Raw genomic sequence first — 20,351 nt, forward strand, 5'->3', positions numbered from 1 at the left:
GTTGAAAGATTTGTCCTCGACCGAGTGTTGCAGACTGGCACATTCCAAGGTCCAGGACTACGTGCTGAGGGACGCGCTCAAGCTTGGGGCAGCCAGCGCAAAGGCACAATGGGGAAAGGCCACCGTGTAAAGCCTTTCAACCGAGGCAGACCGAGGGGCCGGTAACTGTAGAATGCCCTCGGCCTGCGTAACTGTGTGCCAATCTGAAAAATAACAGCACTCTGATGTATGTATATAGTTTTTAAGTACTGAAATGTAATTAATGTAGTGTAAATAAGCATAGTATTGTACTGTAAAAATGGTTCTTTTTTTGCACTGTTTGTAATTTTTGAGTCTGTCGTTTTGCAATGGTTTATTTGAGAGTTTTTTTAAAAAAGTAGCCGGAAGAGAGAATGTTCCGGGTGCATGGGATTATGCAGGCTCACTCTCCCTCCTAGTTTCTGAAAAGTTAAATCTTTCCTTCCTGAAATAGTTAGAGAGGAAAAGGCTTTTCTTTCCAAAACACAAAGTTTGAAGGACAAATTGCAGAAGGTTGTTCACTTCCTTTTAAGGGAAATATGTAAACCAGTTCCAGTTCAGCATATTGTCAGCTACTTTGATGGTTCACACTGCCCGACACTGCGTGAAAAGCCCAAATTATTCTTCATTCAGGCTTGTGGTGGAGTTCTGACGGATACAGGATTCAAGACCGCTGAGGAGGTGGATAGTGCTTTTAGTATACCCTATGACACCATTAGTGTGCAGACCGACGCAACTCCTTGTCTACCAGCAGATGAGCCAGATGCATCATCGAGCTTGCCAACGCCTAGTGACATTTTGGTCTCATATTCTACCTTCCCAGGCTATGTGTCCTGGCGAGATAAAAAGGAGGGATCTTGGTATATGAAAACACTAGTGAATATTTTCAGTAAATATGCCCATTTATATGATCTACAGACACTCCTAATGCAGGTAACAAGAAGCATTTCAGAAAACGAGGAAGCTAAAGGAGTGTACAAGCAGATCCCCGGTTCCTTCAACTTCCTCCGCAAACATTTTTACTTCTTTAACAAAGCGAAGTGGTGATGTTTTCAGATTATGGATTGACAAGATTAGCAGCAGGGTAAATATGTGGGGTTACGGGAATAGGGCTTGGGTGGGATTGTGGTTGGTGCAGACTTGATGGGCCGAATGGCCTCCTTCTGCACTGTAGGAATTCTATGATGATTCTATGAAGTAAATAGATAGGGTGGTGATTATCAACATTCCTCTCACTAAAGAGGAACAATCAAACATTAATCGGAATAATACAGAAGGATTGAACGGCCTTGATAAAGAAGATTCTCAATAAAGCGAGAACCTGGAGTTTGAAACGGAGTAAGTATGACTGTAAGATGTAGTGTTTGATGCCGGCTGGCCGTGTGTGAGGATGTTCAAGCATACTTACCTGGCAGGGGTGAAACCATGATCATGAAGGTGGTTCGCCCAGGACGAGGCTAGCCCATTGCACTTCGGGTGTGCTGACGCCTGCGATGTCCCCAAATGCGGGATACTCGACTGCAAAATTTGTGGTAGTGGGGGACTGCGTTCGCGCTAACCCCTGATTTCATAATCAAAGATAGAGTTTGGCGTATTTCTTCTTTCTGAAGAGCCCGCTGGTTTGTAATGTCATGAGCGACTTTTGCAGCCCAATCGATTTGGTTCCGACGAGTTATAATCTGCAGCCTTTTGTTTTTAGCTTCTCATAAATATTCACCCACTTTTTAGAGAATGTGCTTTCTGTCATTTTTCATTCACGCTCACACCTCTGCAGATGATTTCCTCTGCTTGTGTGCTGGCCTTCAGCAGGCACAGGATGATATTGTATCATTTTTAAAATCATGAATGGGAGAGACTTAGAGAAGAAGATGCTATTGGACTTTTTTCAAAAGATTCATTCATCCAGAAACAAATGATTCCCCCAGCTGCTTCGAAAATTACTTTTGGAACTTTACACCCTGGGATATACTCGATTGCAAAATTTATGGAGGTGGGGAACTGCATGAATACAAAATAGAGGTTGATCATTTTCTAACGGACGGTGCTGTTGTAGGTCATTTTCTCTGAAAGCCCTCAAAATACATTTGATTTCGTAGAATCCTTACAGTACAGAAGGAGGCCGTACGGCCCAAGTCTGTACCAACCACAATCCCACCCAGGCCGCACTCCTGTAAGTCCACGCATTTACCCTGCTAATCCCCCTGACACTCGGGTCAATTTAGCATGGCCAATCAACCTAACCCGCACAATTTGGACTGGGGGAAGAAACAAGTGCACCCGGAGGAAACCCATGCAGACACGGGAAGAAAGTGGAAACTCCACACAGACAGTGACCTGAAGGCCGGAATACACAGTGAAAAGTATTGCCTCTTGCATGCTGTACAGACAAAACATGGCGTGCATAGAGAAGGAGATGAGAGAGTGCCGAATGTAGTATTACAGTCATAGCTAGGGTGTGGAGAAAGATCAACTTAATGCGAGTTACGTCCATTCAAAAGTCTGATGGTAGAAGGGTAGATGGTTTTGAGTCGGTTGGTACGTGACCTCAAATTTTTGTATCTTTTTCTCAACAGAAGTAGGTGACCTGGCTTGGCTGGTGGTGAGAAGGGCACTCCCCGTCAGATCCTTTGTGCACGCTCGAGGTCTCAACATCACCGCACGCTGCCCTCGAAGCGGCTGCGGGGGTGATGAGGCGGTTGCACACCTCCTTGTGGAATGTGCCTTTGCAAAGAAAAGCGGTTTGTCCCGAGCAGTTCGGTGACGCAGGGCTCTGTGCTCTACGGGCTGTTTGCGGGGACGCACACCGAGACAAATATCAACTGCTGCTGGAGGGTCATCAACTCGGTGAAGGATGCACTTTGGTCCGCCCAAAACACGCTGATCTTCCAGTTGAAAGATTTGTCCTCGACCGAGTGTTGCAGACTGGCACATTCCAAGGTCCAGGACTACGTGCTGAGGGACGCGCTCAAACTTGGGGCAGCCAGCGCAAAGGCACAATGGGGAAAGGCCACCGTGTAAAGCCTTTCAATCGAGGCAGACTGAGGGCCCGGTAACTGTAGAATGCCCTCGGCCTGCGTAACTGTGTGCCAACCTGAAAAATAACAGCACTCTGATGTATGTATATAGTTTTTAAGTACTGAAATGTAATTAATGTAATGTCGTGTAAATAAGCATAGTATTGTACTGTAAAAATGGTTCTTTTTTTGCACTGTTTGTAATTTTTGAGTCTGTCGTTTTGCAATGGTTTATTTGAGAGTTTTTTTAAAAAAGTAGCCGGAAGAGAGAATGTTCCGGGTGCATGGGATTATGCAGGCTCACTCTCCCTCCTAGTTTCTGAAAAGTTAAATCTTTCCTTCCTGAAATAGTTGGAGAGGAAAAGACTTTTCTTTCCAAAACACAAAGTTTGAAGGACAAATTGCAGAAGGTTGTTCACTTCCTTTTAAGGGAAATATGTAAATAGATAGTGTGGTGATTATCAACATTCCTCTCACTAAAGAGGAACAATCAAACATTAATCGGAATAATACAGAAGGATTGAACGGCCTTGATAAAGAAGATTCTCAATAAAGCGAGAACCTGGAGTTTGAAACGGAGCAAGTATGACTGTAAGATGTAGTGTTTGATGCCGGCTGGCCGTGTGTGAGGATGTTCAAGCATACTTACCTGGCAGGGGTGAAACCATGATCATGAAGGTGGTTCGCCCAGGACGAGGCTAGCCCATTGCACTTCGGGTGTGCTGACGCCTGCGATGTCCCCAAATGCGGGATACTCGACTGCAAAATTTGTGGTAGTGGGGGACTGCGTTCGCGCTAACCCCTGATTTCATAATCAAAAACAGATGTCAGCCCAATCGCTTTTGTTCCCAACAGTTGATATCTGCAGTGCTTTGCTTTTTGTTGAAAATATTCACCCACTTTTTAGAGAATGTGCTTTCTGCCATATTTTATTCACGCTCACTTCGGCTTGTGTGCTCGCCTTCAAGCAGGCGCAGGATGCTATTGTATGTTTTTTTCAAAAAATTCATTCATCCAGAAACATGATTCCCCCAGCTGCTTCGAAAATAACTTTTGGCACTTTGCACACTGGGATATACTCGATTGCAAAATTTATGGAGGTGGGGAACTGCATGAATACAAAATAGAGGTTGATCATTTTCTAATGGACGGTGCTGTTGTAGGTCATTTTCTCTGATAGCCCTCGAAATATATTTGATTTCATGATGTGGAGTTACTGGGGTGGGCACAGTAAGTGGTCTCACAACACCAGGTTAACGTCCAACAGGTTTGTTTGGTAGCATGAGCTTTCGGGGCGTTGCCCTTCATCAGATGAAATAAACCTGTTGGACTTTAACCTGGTGATTTGATTTCATAGAATCCCTGCAGTACAGAAGAGGCCATTCGAGTGCACTGATGCCTGCGATGTCCCCAAATGCGGGATACTCGACTGCAAAATTTGTACTAGTGGGGGACTGCGTTCGCGCTCTCCCCTGATTTAATAAGTAAAAATAGAATTTTATTTTTGCATGTTCCTGAAGAGGGCACTGCTCCAGGGGCAGTTTTTTCAGCCTGATTTGTAGGTGCCCTTGTTTGGTTTAGAAGATAGTTATTAAATAAAATCTACAGTATTTTGCTTTTCTTTTATGATATTCAACCACATTTTCACAGAATGTGTCTTCTGTCATACTTGGGGATTGTATAATTAGGGGCATTGACACTGTTGTCTGTGACCTGGATCGAGAATCTCAAAGGTTGTGTTGCCTATCTTGTGCTCGAGTTCGGGAACTCTCATCTGGGTGCAGTGGAACTTGGAGTGGAAGGGTAAAGATCCAGTTGTCGTGGTCCACGTAGGTACCAACAACATAGGCAAAACAGGAATAGAGGTTCTGCTAAGGGAGTATGAACAGCTAGGAGCGAAATTAAGAAGCAGAGCCAAAAAGATAATAATCTCTGGATTACTACCTGAGCCAAAAGCTAATTGGCACAGGGTCAATAAGATTAAGGAGGTAAGTGTCTGGCTCAAAGATTGGTATGCGAGGAATGGGCTTAAATTCATGGGACATTGGCACCATTATTGGGGAAGAGGGGACCTGTTCTGATGGGGCGGTCTTCATCATGGAGCCGAGGGCTCAGGAGAGATTAGTAAAATTTCCAGATCATGTAATAGAACAGAGTATAGAAGGCGGCAGGAATCTAACCTCAGGCAGAGCAAAAAAGATGACAAAATATGAGAAGGGAGGTGGTCAATGCAGGACTGAGGCTGTTGTACCTAAATGCGTGCAGAGTATAAAACAAGGTACACTGAGGCTTCATTTGAAGCAATTTTTTAATGTGGTACCTAGGCCTTTTGGCTAAGATGCAAGTGAGATCAAGCCTTAGAGGAGGTGCAATGCCTGCTCCAATCAGCTTGGACCCAAGACAGGAAGCGGCCAGCCTGTCTTGTCAGCTTGGATCTGGAATGTCTCACTTGTTGAGACTTTGAATTGGACTTTAATTGGATTGAATTGGATATAAACCAAAAGAAAATGAGCTTGTTGCGCACATTGAAATTGATGTTGTGGGCATTACAGAGACATGACTGCAAGGGAATCAGGGCTGGGATCTAAATATCCAAGAATATGTGTCCTATCGGAAGGACAGGCAGATGGGCAAAGGGGGAGGGGTTGCATTGTTAGTAAGGAATGAAGTTAAATTGATAGCAAGAAGGGATATAGGATCAGAAGGCATAGCATCTCTGTGGGTAGAGTTAACAAATTGCAAAGGTAAAAAGACCCTGATGGGAGTTATGTTCAGGCCCCCTTAGCAGTAGTCAGGATATGGGGCAGAAAATAAATCAGGAGATAGAAAAGGCATATAAAAAAGGCAATATTACAATGATCATGGGGGACTTCAATATGCAGGTGGACTGGGAAAATCAGGTAGGTAGTGGATGCCAAGAAAAGGAATTGTGGAATGTCTAAGAAATGTTTATTTGGAACAGCTTGTGACAGAGTCTACAATTCTGGAGTTGGTGATGTGTAATAAGGCAGACTTGATTAGGGAACTTAAGGTGAAGGAACCCTTAAGGAGCAGTGACCACAATATGATAAAATTTACCCTGCAGTTTGAGAGGGAGAAGCTGGAATCAGATGTAACGGTATTACAATTAAATAAAGGTAACTACAAAGACATGAGGGAGGAGCTGGCCAGAGTTGATTGGAAAGGGAGCCTAGCGGGGAAGACAATGGAACAGCAATAGCAGGAATTTTTGGGGGTTATTCGGGAGACACAACAGCAATTCATCCCAAGGAGGAGGAAACATGCTAAGGGGAGGACGAGGCATCCATGGCTGGTGAGGGAAGTGAAGGACAGCTTAAATGCAAAAGAAAAAGCATACAAAGTGGTGAGGATTAGTGGGAAGCCAGTGGATTTGTAAGCCTTTAAAAGCGAGCAGAGGACAACTAAAAAGCAAAAAGGGGGAGAAGATGAAATATGAGTGTAAGCTAGCTAGTAATATAAAAGAAGATAGGAAGAGTTTTTTTCAATATATAAAAGATCAGAGAGAGGCAAAAATAGACATTGGACAACTAGAAAATGAGGTTGGAGAAGTAATAATAGGAAACAAAGAAATGGCAGATGAACTGAATAATTACTTTGCATCAGTCTTCATGGTGGAAGACACCAGTGGGAAGCCAGAGCTTCACAAGAATCAGGGGGCATAAGTGAGTGTAGTGGCCACCGCTAAAGAGAAGGTTCTTGGGAAACTGAAAGGTCTGAAGCTGGATAAATCACCTGGACTGGATCGGCTACACCCCAGGGTTCTAAACGAGATAGCTGAGGAAATTGTGGAGGCATTGGTGGTGGTCTTTCAGGAATCACTGGAGGCAGGGAGGGTTCCAGGACTGGAAAGTAGCTAATGTAACACCGCTGTTTAAGAAGGGAGGGAGGCAGCAGATAGGAAATTATAGGCCAGTTAGCCTGACTTTGGTCATTGGCAAGATTTTAGAGTCCATTATTAAAGATGAGATCGCGGAGTACTTGGAAGTGCATGATAAAATAGGACTGAGTTAGCATGGCTTTGTCAAGGGGAGGTCATGTCTGAAATACCAGTTCAAGGTCTTTGAGGAGGTAACAAGGAAGATGGATAAAGGAGAATCAGCAGACATGATTTATTTAGATTTCCAAAAGGCCTTTGACAAGGTGCCACATAGGAGACTGTTAAATAAGTTAAGAGCCCATGGTGTTAGGGGTAAGATCCCGGCATGGATAGGGGATTGACTGTCTGGCAGAAGGCAGACATTGGGGATGGAGGAGTCTTTTTTGGGATGGCAGCTGGTGACTAGTGGTGTGCCTCAGGGGTCAGTGTTGGGACCACAACATTTCACAATATACATTAACAATTTGGAAGAAGGAACTGAAGGCACTGTTGCTAAGTTTGCAGATGATACAAAGATATGTAGAGGGACAGGTAGTATTGAGGAAGCAGGGGAGCTGCAGAAGGACTTGGACAGAATAGCAGAATGAGCAAAGAACTGGCAGATGGAATACAATGTGTAAAGTGTGTGCTTTGGAAGGAGGAATGGAGGCATAGACTATTTTCTAAATGGGAAAATGCTTCGGGAATCAGAAGCACAAAGGGAATTGAGAGTCCTTGTTCAAGATTCTCTTAAGGTTATTGTGCTGGTTCAGTCAGCAGTTAGGAAGGCAAATACAATGTGAGCATTCATGTCAAGAGGGCTAGAATATAAGAGCATGGATGGACTTTTGAGGCTGTATAAGGCTCTGGTCAGACCCCATTTGGAGTATTGTGAGCAGTTTTGGGCCCTGTATCTAAGGATGGATGTGCTGGCCTTGGAAAGGCTCCTGAGAAGGTTCACAAGAATGATCCCTGGAATGAAGGGATTGTTGTGAGAGGAACGGTTCAGGACTCTGGGTCTGTAATCATTGGAGTTTAGTAGGATGAGGCGGGATCTTCTTGAAACTTACAGGATACTGCGAGGCCTGGATAGAGTGGATGTGGAGAGGATGTTTCCATTAGTAGGAAAAACTAGAACCAGAGGGCACAACCTCAGACCAAAGGGACGAGCCTTTAAAATAGAGATGAGGAGGAATTCCTTTAGCCAAAGAGTGGTGAATCTGTGGAACTCTTTGCCGCAGAAGGCTGTGGAGGCCAGGTCATTGTGTGTCTTTAAGACAGAGATGGATAGATTCTTGATTAATAAGGGGATCAGGGGCTATGGGGAAAGGGCATGGGAATGGGGTTGAGAAAAGCATCAGCCATGATTGAGTGGCAGAGCAGAGTCGATGAAAAAACCGAGAGGCCTAATTCTGCTCCTATGTCTTATGGTCTTATGGTCATTTTACATTCTCAATGACCTCTGCAGATCTCTTCTGCTTGTGTGCTAGCATTCAGCAGGCACAGGATGATGATGTATCATTTTGTTATCATGAACTGGAGAGACTTAGAGAAGGAAATGCTCTTTACCTTTTTCAAGAAATTCATTACTTTTCAAGAAACAAATGATTCCCCCAGCTGCTTCTAAAACGACATTTGGCTCTTAAAAACACCATGTCAGACTCCTATTCATAGACTAGATCTCAGCCTTTAATACCATTATTCCTACAAGACTCAACTCCAAACTTCGTGGCCTTGGGCTCAGCTCTTCCCTCTGCGACTGGATCCAAGACTTCCAAACCCACATACCGCAGTCAGTAAGGATAGGCAACAACACCTATCATCATTTTTTTCTTTTTTCTCTTTTGGTTTCAGGTTCCAGCATCCACATTAATTTACTTTTAACACCTGTCATCATCCTCAACATGGTGTTCCACAAGGGTGTGTCCTCAGCCCCTTACTATACTCCTTATACACCTCTGACTGTGTGGCCAAATTCCCCTCCAACTCGATTTTCAAGTTTGCTGATGACACCACCGTAGTGGGTCAGATCTCAAACAATGACAAGACAGAGTAAAGGAATGAGATAGAGAATCTGATGAACTGGTGCGGCAACAATAATCTCTCCCTCAATGTCAACAAAATGAAGGAGATAGTCGTCGACTTCAGAAAGTGAATTGGAGAACATTCCCCTGTCGACATCAATGGGGATGAAGTAGAAACTAGAGTTTCAAGATTTTAGGTGTCTAGATCGCCAACAACCTGTCCTGGTCCCTCCACGTGGATGCTGTAGTTAAGAAAGTTCACCAATGCCTCTACTTTCCCATGAATGAAATTTGGCATGTCCACTACAATTCTCACCAACTTCTTCAGATGCACCATTGAAAGCATTCTTTCTGGTTGTATCACAGCTTAGTACGTCTTTTGCTCTGCAAGATCGCAAGAATCTGCAAAGGATCGTGAATGAAGCCCAGTCCATCACTCAAATCAGTCTCCCATCCATTGATACTGCCTACACTTCCCGCTGCCTCAGAAAAGCAGGCAGCATAATCAAGGACCCCACAAACCCCGGACATACTCTCTTCAACCTTCTTCCATCGGGAAAGATAAAGAAGTCTGAGATCACGTACCAACCGACTCAAAAACAGCTTCTTCCCTGCTGCCATCAGACTTTAGAATGGACCTATCTTGCTTTAAGTTGATCTTTCTCTCCACCCTAGCTATGACTGTAACACTACACTCTGCTTGCTCTCATTTCCTTCTCTATGTACAGTATGCTTTGCCTGTATAGCATGCAAGACACTATCCACTAATACATGTGACAATAATAAATCAAATCAATATGCGGGTTAGGTTGACTGGCTATGCTAAATTTCTCCTTAGTGTCCAGGGACTAGCTGGGATAAATATGTGGGGTCTGGGTGGGATTGTGGTTGGTGCAGACTCGACGGGCTGAATGGCCTCATTCTGCACTGTCGGGATTCTAAATTTTTCCTTCCTGAAAAAGTTGAACAGGAAAATGCTTTTATTTCTGGGACATAGGGTTGAAGGACAAATAGCGCAAGACGGTTCATTTCCTTTTAAGGGAAATATGCAAATAGAACATTGTTATCAAGGCTTTTACTAGAGAGGAACCGTGAAACATTAATCGGAATAATAAAGTGGGATTGAATGTCCTTGGTGCAGAAGATTGTAAATAAGGCGAGAGCCTGGTATTTGAAACGGGGTAAGTATGACTGTAAGATGTAGTGTTTGATGTCGGCTGGCCGTGTGTGAGGCTGTTCAAGCATACTTACCTGGCAGGGGTGAAACCATGATCATGAAGGTGGTTCGCCCAGGACGAGGCTAGCCCATTGCACTTCGGGTGTGCTGACGCCTGCGATGTCCCCAAATGCGGGATACTCGACTGCAAAATTTGTGGTAGTGGGGGACTGCGTTCGCGCTAACCCCTGATTTCATAATCAAAAGTAGAAATTAATGTTCATTCCTGAAGGGGGCGATTGTTGTTAGCGAATAGGTTGAACTCTGCAGTCTTGCGTTTGCTCTATAATATTTTAACCACTTTTTAAGTATGTCTCCCCTGTCATTTTGCACTCACACTGACTTCTGCAGTGTTTCTCCGCTTGTGTGCTAGCGTTCAGCAGGCAATGGATGATATATTTTTATCATGAACGAGAGAGATTTAGAGAAGGAGATGCTATTTTTCAAAAAAATAATTCGTCCAGCTACTTCTAAAATGACTTGTGGCATTATATACCCTGGGAAATGCTCTATTGCAAAATTTGTGGTAATAGGGGACTGCATTAATACAAAATAGAGATTGATCATTTTCTAATACAAGCTGGTATTGTGGGTAATTTTCTCTGAAAACCCTTAAAAATACAATTGCAATGATCCAAAAACTCAGCAGAGTTGACGGGCAATTTTCCCACAAATTTGTGCCCAGGAAATTTTCCTGTCTATTTTTTTGGGTGTACTTAGTGGGATCACAGAATCCGCTGGGGGGATTCGTGCCAGTAAGAGGGCCTACTTCTGCCCGAAAGGCAGGCATCTGTGAGCTAGATATAGCACTTGGGAGAATGGGATCAAAGGTTATGGGGAGAAAGCAGATTGAGGCTACTGAGTTGGGTGACCAACCATGATCGTAATGAATGATGGAGCAGGTGTGAAGGGCCAAATGACCTCCTCTTGCTCCTATCTTCTATATTTTTTTCAATGGGCCATTGTGCATGCGCCAATCTATTATAAGGGAAACATTTTGATTCCTATGTCTCTTCCTTTGGTTCTGAAGACCTCAACGCTTGCAGCATTTTGCTTTTGTTTTAAATGTTCAACCACTTTAAAACAATATATTTTTCTTATGAACGAGTAGGTCATTCAGCCCCTCGAACCTACTCTGCCATTTAACACAATCATGGCTGATCTGACAAGTACCCCCAATTCTGCATTCCACCTAACCCTGATCTCATATCACTCCGCTTGCTGACCCAGAATCTATCCACATAGAGGTCTACAGCATGGAAACAGGCCCTTCGGCCCAACTTGTCCATGCCGCCCCTTTTTTAAAAAAACCACTAAGCTAATCCCAATTGCCTGCATTTGGCCCATATCCCTCTATACCCATTGTACCCATGTAACTACCTAAATGCTTTTTAAAAGACAAAATTGTACCCGCCTCTACTACTACCTCTGGCAGCTTGTTCCAGACACTCACCACCCTCTGTGTGAAAAAAATTGCCCCTCTGGACACTTTTGTATCTCTCCCCTCTCACCTTAAACCTATGCCCTCTAGTTTTAGACTCCCCTACCTTTGGGAAAAGATATTGACTATCTAGCTGATCTGTGCCCCTCATTATTTTATAGACCTTTATAAGATCGCCTCTGCCTTAAATATTCAAAGGCACTTTCACTGCCTTTTCAGGAAGGGTTCAGAAATACTCATGAACCTTAGGAAAAAATAACCACATCTCTGTTTTATTTTTAAAGTGTCCCCCAGATTTAGATTCACCCACAAGAGGAAACATCCTCTCCACATCCACCCTGGCAAGAGGCCTCAGGATCTTTTATCTTTCAATCAAGTCACCTCTAAGCTCCAGCGGGTACAAGCCTAGCCTGGCTCACCTATCCTCATAAGATAACCCACCCATTCCAGGTAAAATTCCAATAAAACTTCTTAGAACTGCTTCCAATACAAGCCTCTTCCTTGAATAAGAGGACTGATACTGTATACAACACTCCAAGTGTGGTCTCATTGGCGCATAACTGAAGCGTAACCTCTATTTCTGTACTCAATTCTCCTCACAATAAATAATAATATTCTATTAACTTTCCTAATTATTGCTGTGTGATTTGCCTTTTGTCATTATTCCACTCATGTTGCTGTCATTGAATCCCTGATGCTATCTCATCCACTGGTGCACTAGCATCCACTCGCCAGCAGAGGGTGGCATTGTATCATTGTCATCAGAAGCCAGGGAAACGGGTTTTGAGGAAGAGATGCTTTTGGCCATTTTAAAAATTCATTCACCCAGAAACAAAGGATCCCCCATTCCAGCTGCTTCTAAAATTACTTGTACCTCCCAATGCCAAATCAGCTCCTGAAGTTATCTTTTTTCCTCCTCTAATCATCCATACCTTTAATTATTTATCCAGCTTCCTTTTGAAGGTTAATATTGACAGCAGTTGCTGGTTCACAGTGAGTGAGGGGGAGGGAAGAGATGAGGTAATGAACCTATGCAGGTGAGTGAGTGAGGCTCCCCATCAGGGAGTGAGGGCTGGCATGGTGATATAAGTGGTTGGCACTGCTGCCTCACAGAAACCCGGGTTCAATTCTGGCCTCGGGTGACTCCATACAGACATTCTATTGTCTGTCCCCGCGGATTTCCTCCGGGTGCTCAGGTTTCCTCCAACAGTCCAAAGATGTGGAGAGGCAGGTACAGCCAGCAATTAGGAAGGCAAATTGCAAAAGGATTGGAATCCAGAAGTAAGAACATCTTCAGTTATGCAGGGCCTTGGTGAGACCAAGTTTTGATCTCCCTGCAAAAAAACAAAGGAACAGTATAGCACAGGAACAGGCCCTTCGGCCCACCAAACCTACGCCAATACATTTCTAAACGAAAGGCATTTCGCCTCTACACAGTCAATATCCCTCCATCCCCTGCCTGTTCACACATCTGTCAAGATGCCTCTTAACGTTGCTATTGCATCTGCTTCTACCACCTCCTCGAGCAGCGCATTCCAGACACTTACCAGCTGTGTAAAAAAAAAACCTGCCTTTAAACTCTCCTCATATCTTACTGGGAAAAAGACTCCAACTGTCCATTCTATCCATGCCGCGCTGGACGAAATACACACCACCACAAATAGCCTTGAGACGAAACATCCCGAGGCCTTGTTCATCGTGGTTGGGGACTTCAATCAGACCAAGCTCAAGAGCGTTTGACCAAGATACCTAGAATATTGGAGGTGATTCTCCCAAAAGTGCTGAATTGGCGAGAAAACTGTTCTAGATCATGACGGTTTTTTTCAGTGCAACTTCAGACCCAAATCTCTGCACTCTGTGCAATGCAGAGGTACCAATCGTGAATATCATTAAAAGCCCGGGGGACACGGCCTATTCGCACCGGAGTCTGACAGTTCCGTAACTCTGTGCATGCGCAGTGGCCCCGATCTGTCAGTCTCCCCGTTTGCTGGCCAGCTCGATCTCTGGCCAGCCCGGGACCCCCACAGTGCTGCCCCTCCCGACACCACCATGGCCCGATCGCGGCCCTCACGACAATTCCCGGGCCAGCCCCGACCCCCATCCCACCTTCCGTCTCGGAGCACCCCGATCTCTAGGCCCCCCCCCCAGCAGTGGCGATCGCCCAAACCCCCCCCCACCCCCGCTGACCCTCCCTGCAGACCACCTCACCCCTTCCCAGAGGCAAACCCACCCGATAGGAGGCAGACCACCCCCTGATGGGAGGCAGAAACCCCCCCACCAGAGCAACCACCCCCCTCCCAGCCCACCCTCTCTCCATCCCAGACTGATCCCCATGCAGAGTGGCATGAGACCCCCACCGAGCGTCCCCTAGGCCCAGTCCACAATAGGCCCCGCCCCCTTGGCATTGCCCGATGCCAGCTGGGCATGGGCACTTTGCCCCTTGGGCAGTGCCAGGGGGCACAGGCTGGCACTGCCAGGGTGCCCATGCCAGGGGGCTCCCCTCGACTGCCCGACCCCCTGGGGGGCTCCTTCATTCCGGCGGGATCGCCCGCTTGTTCCCCAAACGTGGGGAGCTACTCTAAACTCTGCCGGAGTGAAATACTCCTGGCAGGCTGGGAGATGCAATTGGGCCCGGCAAGTTCTGCGCCGGGCCCAATAATTACATTTAAAATACATTTAAAACAGATTAAAATCACTTACCTCTCTTTCCACCGGTTTCCAGCGCCGTCCCGACTGTGCCTGTTCTCTGGCTCTGGGAAACTCGCATGTGTTGGGATTGCATGCACGAATCCCACAAAATGAGCAACACATGCATCTCCCGACCCGACCCGAAAGAAAATTTGCGGGTCGCGATGGGAGAATCGCCCTCATTGTGTGCAGTTTTCATCTCCTTGTGAGGAAGGATGTTCTTGCTCTCATGGGAGTGCAGCGAAGGTTTACCAGGCTGATTCCGGGGATGGCGGGACTGATGTATGAGGAGAGATTGACTCGGTTAGGATTGTATTCGCTGGAGTTCAGACGAATGAGGGGGTATCAGATAGAGACTTATAAAATTCTAACAGCACTCGACAGGGTAGATGCAGGGAGGATGTTTTAGATGGTGGGGGTGTCTAGAACCAGGGATCACAGTCTGAGGATTTTGGGTGGATCATTTGGGACAGAGATGAGGAGACACTTCTTCACCCAAACAGTGATGAGCCTGTGGAATTCATTACCACAGAAAGTAGTTGATGCCAAAACAGTGAATGTATTCACGAGACGGTTAGATATAGCACTTGGGACCAATGAGATCAAAGGTTATGGGGAGAAAGCAGGGTTAGGCTATTGAGTTGGGAGATCAGCCACGATCATGATGAATGGCGGAGCAGGATCGAAGGGCCAAATGGCCTCCTCCTGCCCTGATCTTCTATGTTTCTATGATACCACCAACACATCTGTTCCACGAGAAGCCCAAGCATTCTAGGCCACTGCTACAGAAATACCAAAAATGCCAACAGACATCTTTAACAGCTCTATCGCCCACCCACACTTCGATGAATCAGACCACAAGGCTGTACTCCTCTCCCGGCTTACAAACAAAAACTAAAAAGGGAGAATCTGTCAAACAGTCATGCAATGTTGGTCTGAGGAATCGGGCGATATTCTATGGGACTGCTTAGAATCAGTGGACAGGTCAGCATTTAAAAACTCTGCGCCCAGCCTGAACGAGTACATCACTACAGTAACTGACTTCATTAGTAAGTGTGTAGAAGACTGTGTGCCAAAGAAACAAATCTGTGTGTGTCCCAACCGGAAACCATGGATTAACAGAGATATCCACTGCCTGCTGAAGTCCAGGTCTGGGGCATTCAAGTCAGGTGACATTGACCTATACAAGAAAGCCAGATATGATCTAAGGAGATCCATCAAAGATGCCAAAAGACAGTACCAGACCAAGCTAGAGTCCCAGGCCAGCCACAAAGACCTCTCCGACTATGGCAAGGTCGGCAAGACATAACAGGCTACAAGATGAAGGCAGGTAAAACTATCAGCTCCAATGCACCCCTCCCCGATGAGCTCAACACATTCTATGCCTGTTTTGAGCAAGAGATCAGCAAGAGTACACCCTCCATCCCACAAGCCTCCGACGAACCTATATCCGAGGTCACCATTGCCAACGTCAGGGCAGCCTTCTCAAAAGTCAATGCATGGAAAGCAACTGGCCCGGATGGGGTACCCGGGCGAGGTTATTCGCAGACACCTTCAACCTCCTTTTACACCAATCTGAGTTCCCTACCTGCTTCAAGAAGATGACCATCATCCCGATACCAAAGAAATGCCAGGCAATGTGCCTTAGTGACTATACTGTCTGGTGGCTCTGACACCCATCATTATGAAGTGCTTCAAAAGGTTAGTGATGGCACAAATCAATTCCTGTCTGCCAGACTGGCTGGATCCACTACAGTTCACCTACAGCCACAACAGGTCCAGAGCAGGCACCATCTCCCTGCCTTACACTGAACCCTGAAATACCTAGATCACAAAGACACCTATGACAGGCTCCTATTCATAGACTACAGCTCTGCCTTTAACACCATTATTCCTATGAGACTCATCTCCAAACTTCATGGCCTGGGGCTCGGCTCCTCCCTCTGCAACTGGATCCTAGACTTCCTACCCCACAGACCGCAATCAGTAAGGAAAGGCAACAGCTCCTCACCATTATCCTCAAAACCGGCATTCTGTAAGGTTGTGTCCTCAGCCCCTTACTATACTTCTTATACACCTTTGACTGTGTGGCCAAATTCCCCTCCAACTTGATTTTCAAGTTTGCTGGTGACACCACTGTTGTGGATCAGATCTCAAACGATGACGTTACACTTTACAGGAAAGAGCGAATCTGGTGAATTGGTGCAATGACAATAATCTCTCCCTCAATGTCAACAAAATGAAAGAGATAGTCATCGACTTCAGAAAGCGTAGTGGAGGTTATGCCCCAGTCTACATCAATGGGGATGAAATAGAAACGGCCGAAAGCTTCAAGTTTTTAGGTGTCCAGACCACCAACAACCTGTCCTGGTCCCTCCATATGGATGCTATAGTTAAGAAAGTTCACCAATGCCTCTAGTTTCTCAGGAGATGAAGGAAATTTGTCATGTCTGACACAACTCTCACAACTGGGTATAGAGGGATATGACCAAAAGCGGGCAATTGGGACTAGTCTAGTGATTAAAGAAAAGGGCGGCATGGACAAGTTAGGCCGAAAGGCCTGTTTCCAAGCTATAAACCTTTATGACTCTATGACACTAACTTCTAAGATGCACCATAAAAAGCATTATTTCTGGTTGTATCACAGCTTAGTTTGGCTCCTGCTCTGCCCAAGACCAATAAACTACCAAGAGTCGTGAATGAAGCCCAGTCCATCACGCAAACCAGCCCACCATTGACATTGCCTACACTTCCTGCTGCCTCAGAAAAGCAGCCAGCATAATCAAGGACTCCACGCAGCCCAGATTTTCTCTCTTTCACCTTCTTCCACCAGGAAAAAGATACAAAAGTCTGAGGTCATGTACCAACTGACTTAAGAACAGCTTCTTCCCTTTTCCCATTCAAACTTTTGAATGGACCTACCTCGCAGTAAATTGATCTTCCTTTACACCCTCGCTACGACTGTAACACTACATTCTGCACTCTCTCATTTCCTTCTCTATGAACAGTATGCTTTGTCTATATAGAGCCATTGATAGAGTCATAGAGGTTTACAGCGTGGAAACAGGCCCTTCGGCCCAACTTGTCCATGCCGCCCTTTTTTTAAAAACCCCTAAGTTAACCCCAATTGCCCACATTTGGCCTATATCCCTCTATACCCATCTTATCCATGTAACTATCTAAATGCTTTTAAAAAGACAACATTGTACCCACCTCTACTATGACCTCAGGCAGCTTGTTCCAGACACTCACCACCCACGGTGAGAAACATTTGCCCCTCTGGACCCTTTTGTATCTCTCCCCTCTCACCTTAAACCTATGCCCTCTAGTTTTAGACTCCCCTACCTCTGGGAAAAGATATTGACTATCTAGCTGATCTGTGCCCCTCATTATTTTATAGGCCTCTATAAGATCACCCCTCAGCCTCCTACGCTCCAGAGAAAAAAGTCCAGTCTATCCAGCCTCTTTTTATAACCCAAACCATCAAGTCCCGTTAGCATCCTAGTAAATCTTTTCTGCACTCTTTCTAGTTTGATAATATATTTTCTGTATAGGGTGACCAAAACTGCACACAGTATTCCAAGTGTGGCCTTACCAATATCTTGTACAACTTCAACAAGACATCCCAACTCCTGTATTCAATATTCTGACCAATGAAACCAAGCATGCCGAATGCCTTCTTCACCACTCTGTCCACGTGTGACTCCACTTTCAAGGAGCTATGAAAATGTACCCCAGATCTCTTTGTTCTGTAACTCTCCCCAACGCCCTACCATTAACTGAGTAAGTCCTGCCCTGGTTCAAACTACCAAAATGCATCACCTCGCATTTGTCTAAATTAAACTCCATCTACCATTCGTCAGCCCACTGGGGTTGCAATCAGAGATAACTTTCTTCACTGTCCACTATACCACCAATCTTGCATCTGCAAACTTACTAACCATGCCTCCTATATTCTCATCCAAATCATTAATATAGATGACAAATAACAGTGGGCCCAGCACTGATCCCTGAGGCACACCACTGGTCACAGGCCTCCAATTTGAAAAACAACCCTCTACAACCACCCTCTGGCTTCTGTCAAGAAGCCAATTTTGTATCCATTTAGATACCTCACCCTGGATCCTGTGAGATTTAACCTTATGCAACAACCTACCATGCGGTACCTTGTCAAAGGCCTTGCTAAAGTCCATGTAGACAACATCAGCTGCACTGCCCTCATCTACCTTCTTGGTTACCCCTTCAAAAAACTCAATCAAATTTGTGAGACATGATTTTCCACTCACAAAGCCATGCTGATTGTCCCTAATTAGTCCTTGCGTCTCTAAATGCCTGTAGATCCTGTCTCTCAAAATACCTTCCAACAATTTACCCACCACAGATGTGAGGCTCACTGACCTGTCATTCCCAGGCTTTTCCCTGCAGCCCTTTTTAAACAAAGGCACAACATTTGCCACCCTCCAATCTTCAGGCACCTCACCCGTGACTATCGATGATTCAAATATCTCTGCTAGGGGACCCACAATTTCCTCCCTAGCCTCCCACAATGTCCTAGGATACACTTCATCAGGTCCCGGGGATTTATCTACCTTGATGCACTTTAAAACTTCCAGCACCTCGTTCTCTGTAATACGTACACTCCTCAAGACATCATTATTTATTTCCCCAAGTTCCCTAACATCCATGCTTTTCTCAACAGCAAATACTGATGAGAAATATTCATTTAGGATCGCACCCATCTCTTGTGGATCTGCACATAGATGACCTTGTTGATCCTTAAGAGGCCCTACTCTCTCCCTTGTTACTCTTTTGCCCTTTATGTATTTGTAGAAGCTCTTTGGATTCTCCTTTACCTTATCTGCCAAAACAATCTCGTGTCCCTTTTTGCCCTCCGGATTTCTCTCTTAACTCTATTCCTACAACCTCTATACTCTTCAAGGGATTCACTTGATCCCACCTGCCTATGCATGTCATGTGCCTCTTTCTTCTTCTTGACCAGGGCCTCAATATCCCGAGTCATCCAGGGCTTCCTACTTCTGCCAGCCTTGCCCTTCATTCTAAGAGGAATGTGTTTACCCTGAACCCTGGTTAACACACTTTTGAAAGCCTGCCACTTGCCAGACATCCCTTTGCCTTCCCACAGACTCCCCCAATTAACTTTTGAAGGTTCCTACCTGATACCATCAAAATTGGTTTCACCGCAATATAGAATTTTAACTTTTGGGCCAGACCTATCATTCTCCATAGCTATCTTAAAACTAACAAAATTATGGTCACTGGTCCCAAAGTGATCCCTCACTAACACTTCTGTCACCTGCCCTTCCTTATTTCCCAAGAGGAGATCAAGTTTTGCCCCCTCTCTAGTTGGGCCATCCACATACTGAATGAGAAATTCCTCCTAAATACACTCAACAAATTTCTCTCCATCCAACCCTCTAATACTATGGCTGTCCCGGTCAATGTTGGGAAAGTTAAAATCTCCGACTATTACCACCCTATTTTTCTTGGAGCTATCTGTAATCTCCTTACATATTTGCTCCTCAATTTCCCGCCAACTATTTGGGGGCCGATAGTACAACCCCATCAAAGTGATTTCCCTCTTCTTATTTCTCAGTTCTACCCATATAGACTCAATGGCCGAACCCTCGGATATATCCCCTCTCAGTACGGCCGTGATGCTTTCCCGAATCAAAAGCGCAACTTCCCCTCCTCCCTTACTTCCTGTTCTATCTTTCCTATAGCATCTGTACCCTGGAACATTGAGCTGCCAGTCCTGTCCCTCCCTTAGCCATGTTTCAGTAATTGCTATAATGTCCCAGTTCCACGTACCAAACCAAGCCCTGAGTTCATCTACCTTGCTTGTTAGTCCTCTTTCATTGAAATAAATGCAGTATAATCTGAACTTCCCTTGCTCTCTGTCTTGCTTTTGCCTGATCTGTCTATTACTAGGATTACTGACACTGCCTTTACTATTTAATGCGCTCTCTTTAACTTCTGTGCTGTCCTCAAACTTCTCTTCTGTCTCCCTACTGCTTTGCATCCCATTGATGCACTATCAATCAAGCAAAGACTA

General features: G+C 45.2%; 1 protein-coding gene, 1 long non-coding RNA gene and 3 other non-coding genes across 5 annotated transcripts in view; all 5 read left to right on the plus strand.

Annotated features, from left to right (window-relative positions):
* The window catches only part of LOC144497480 (caspase-9-like), a 40,678-nt gene extending 39,538 nt beyond the window's left edge, over nt 1–1,140 (plus strand). Inside the window, exon 3 of the mRNA XM_078218816.1 lies at nt 473–1,140. Coding sequence (XP_078074942.1) covers nt 473–1,065 — 593 coding nt within the window. The 3' untranslated portion in view covers nt 1,066–1,140. The remainder of the gene's footprint in view (nt 1–472) is intronic.
* Nucleotides 1–20,351, plus strand: part of LOC144496867 (uncharacterized) — an 825,626-nt gene that overhangs the window by 85,836 nt on the left and 719,439 nt on the right. The window lies entirely within an intron of this gene.
* On the plus strand, nt 1,419–1,582 carry LOC144498147 (U1 spliceosomal RNA). Its single transcript, XR_013498680.1, has one exon. It is a non-coding gene; the product is annotated as a U1 spliceosomal RNA (small nuclear RNA).
* On the plus strand, nt 3,674–3,837 carry LOC144498148 (U1 spliceosomal RNA). The gene has a single exon (XR_013498681.1). It is a non-coding gene; the product is annotated as a U1 spliceosomal RNA (small nuclear RNA).
* On the plus strand, nt 10,177–10,340 carry LOC144498149 (U1 spliceosomal RNA). Its single transcript, XR_013498682.1, has one exon. It is a non-coding gene; the product is annotated as a U1 spliceosomal RNA (small nuclear RNA).

The sequence above is a fragment of the Mustelus asterias genome, chromosome 8, assembly GCF_964213995.1.
Source record: "Mustelus asterias chromosome 8, sMusAst1.hap1.1, whole genome shotgun sequence".
In the NCBI taxonomy this organism is placed as follows: domain Eukaryota; kingdom Metazoa; phylum Chordata; class Chondrichthyes; order Carcharhiniformes; family Triakidae; genus Mustelus; species Mustelus asterias.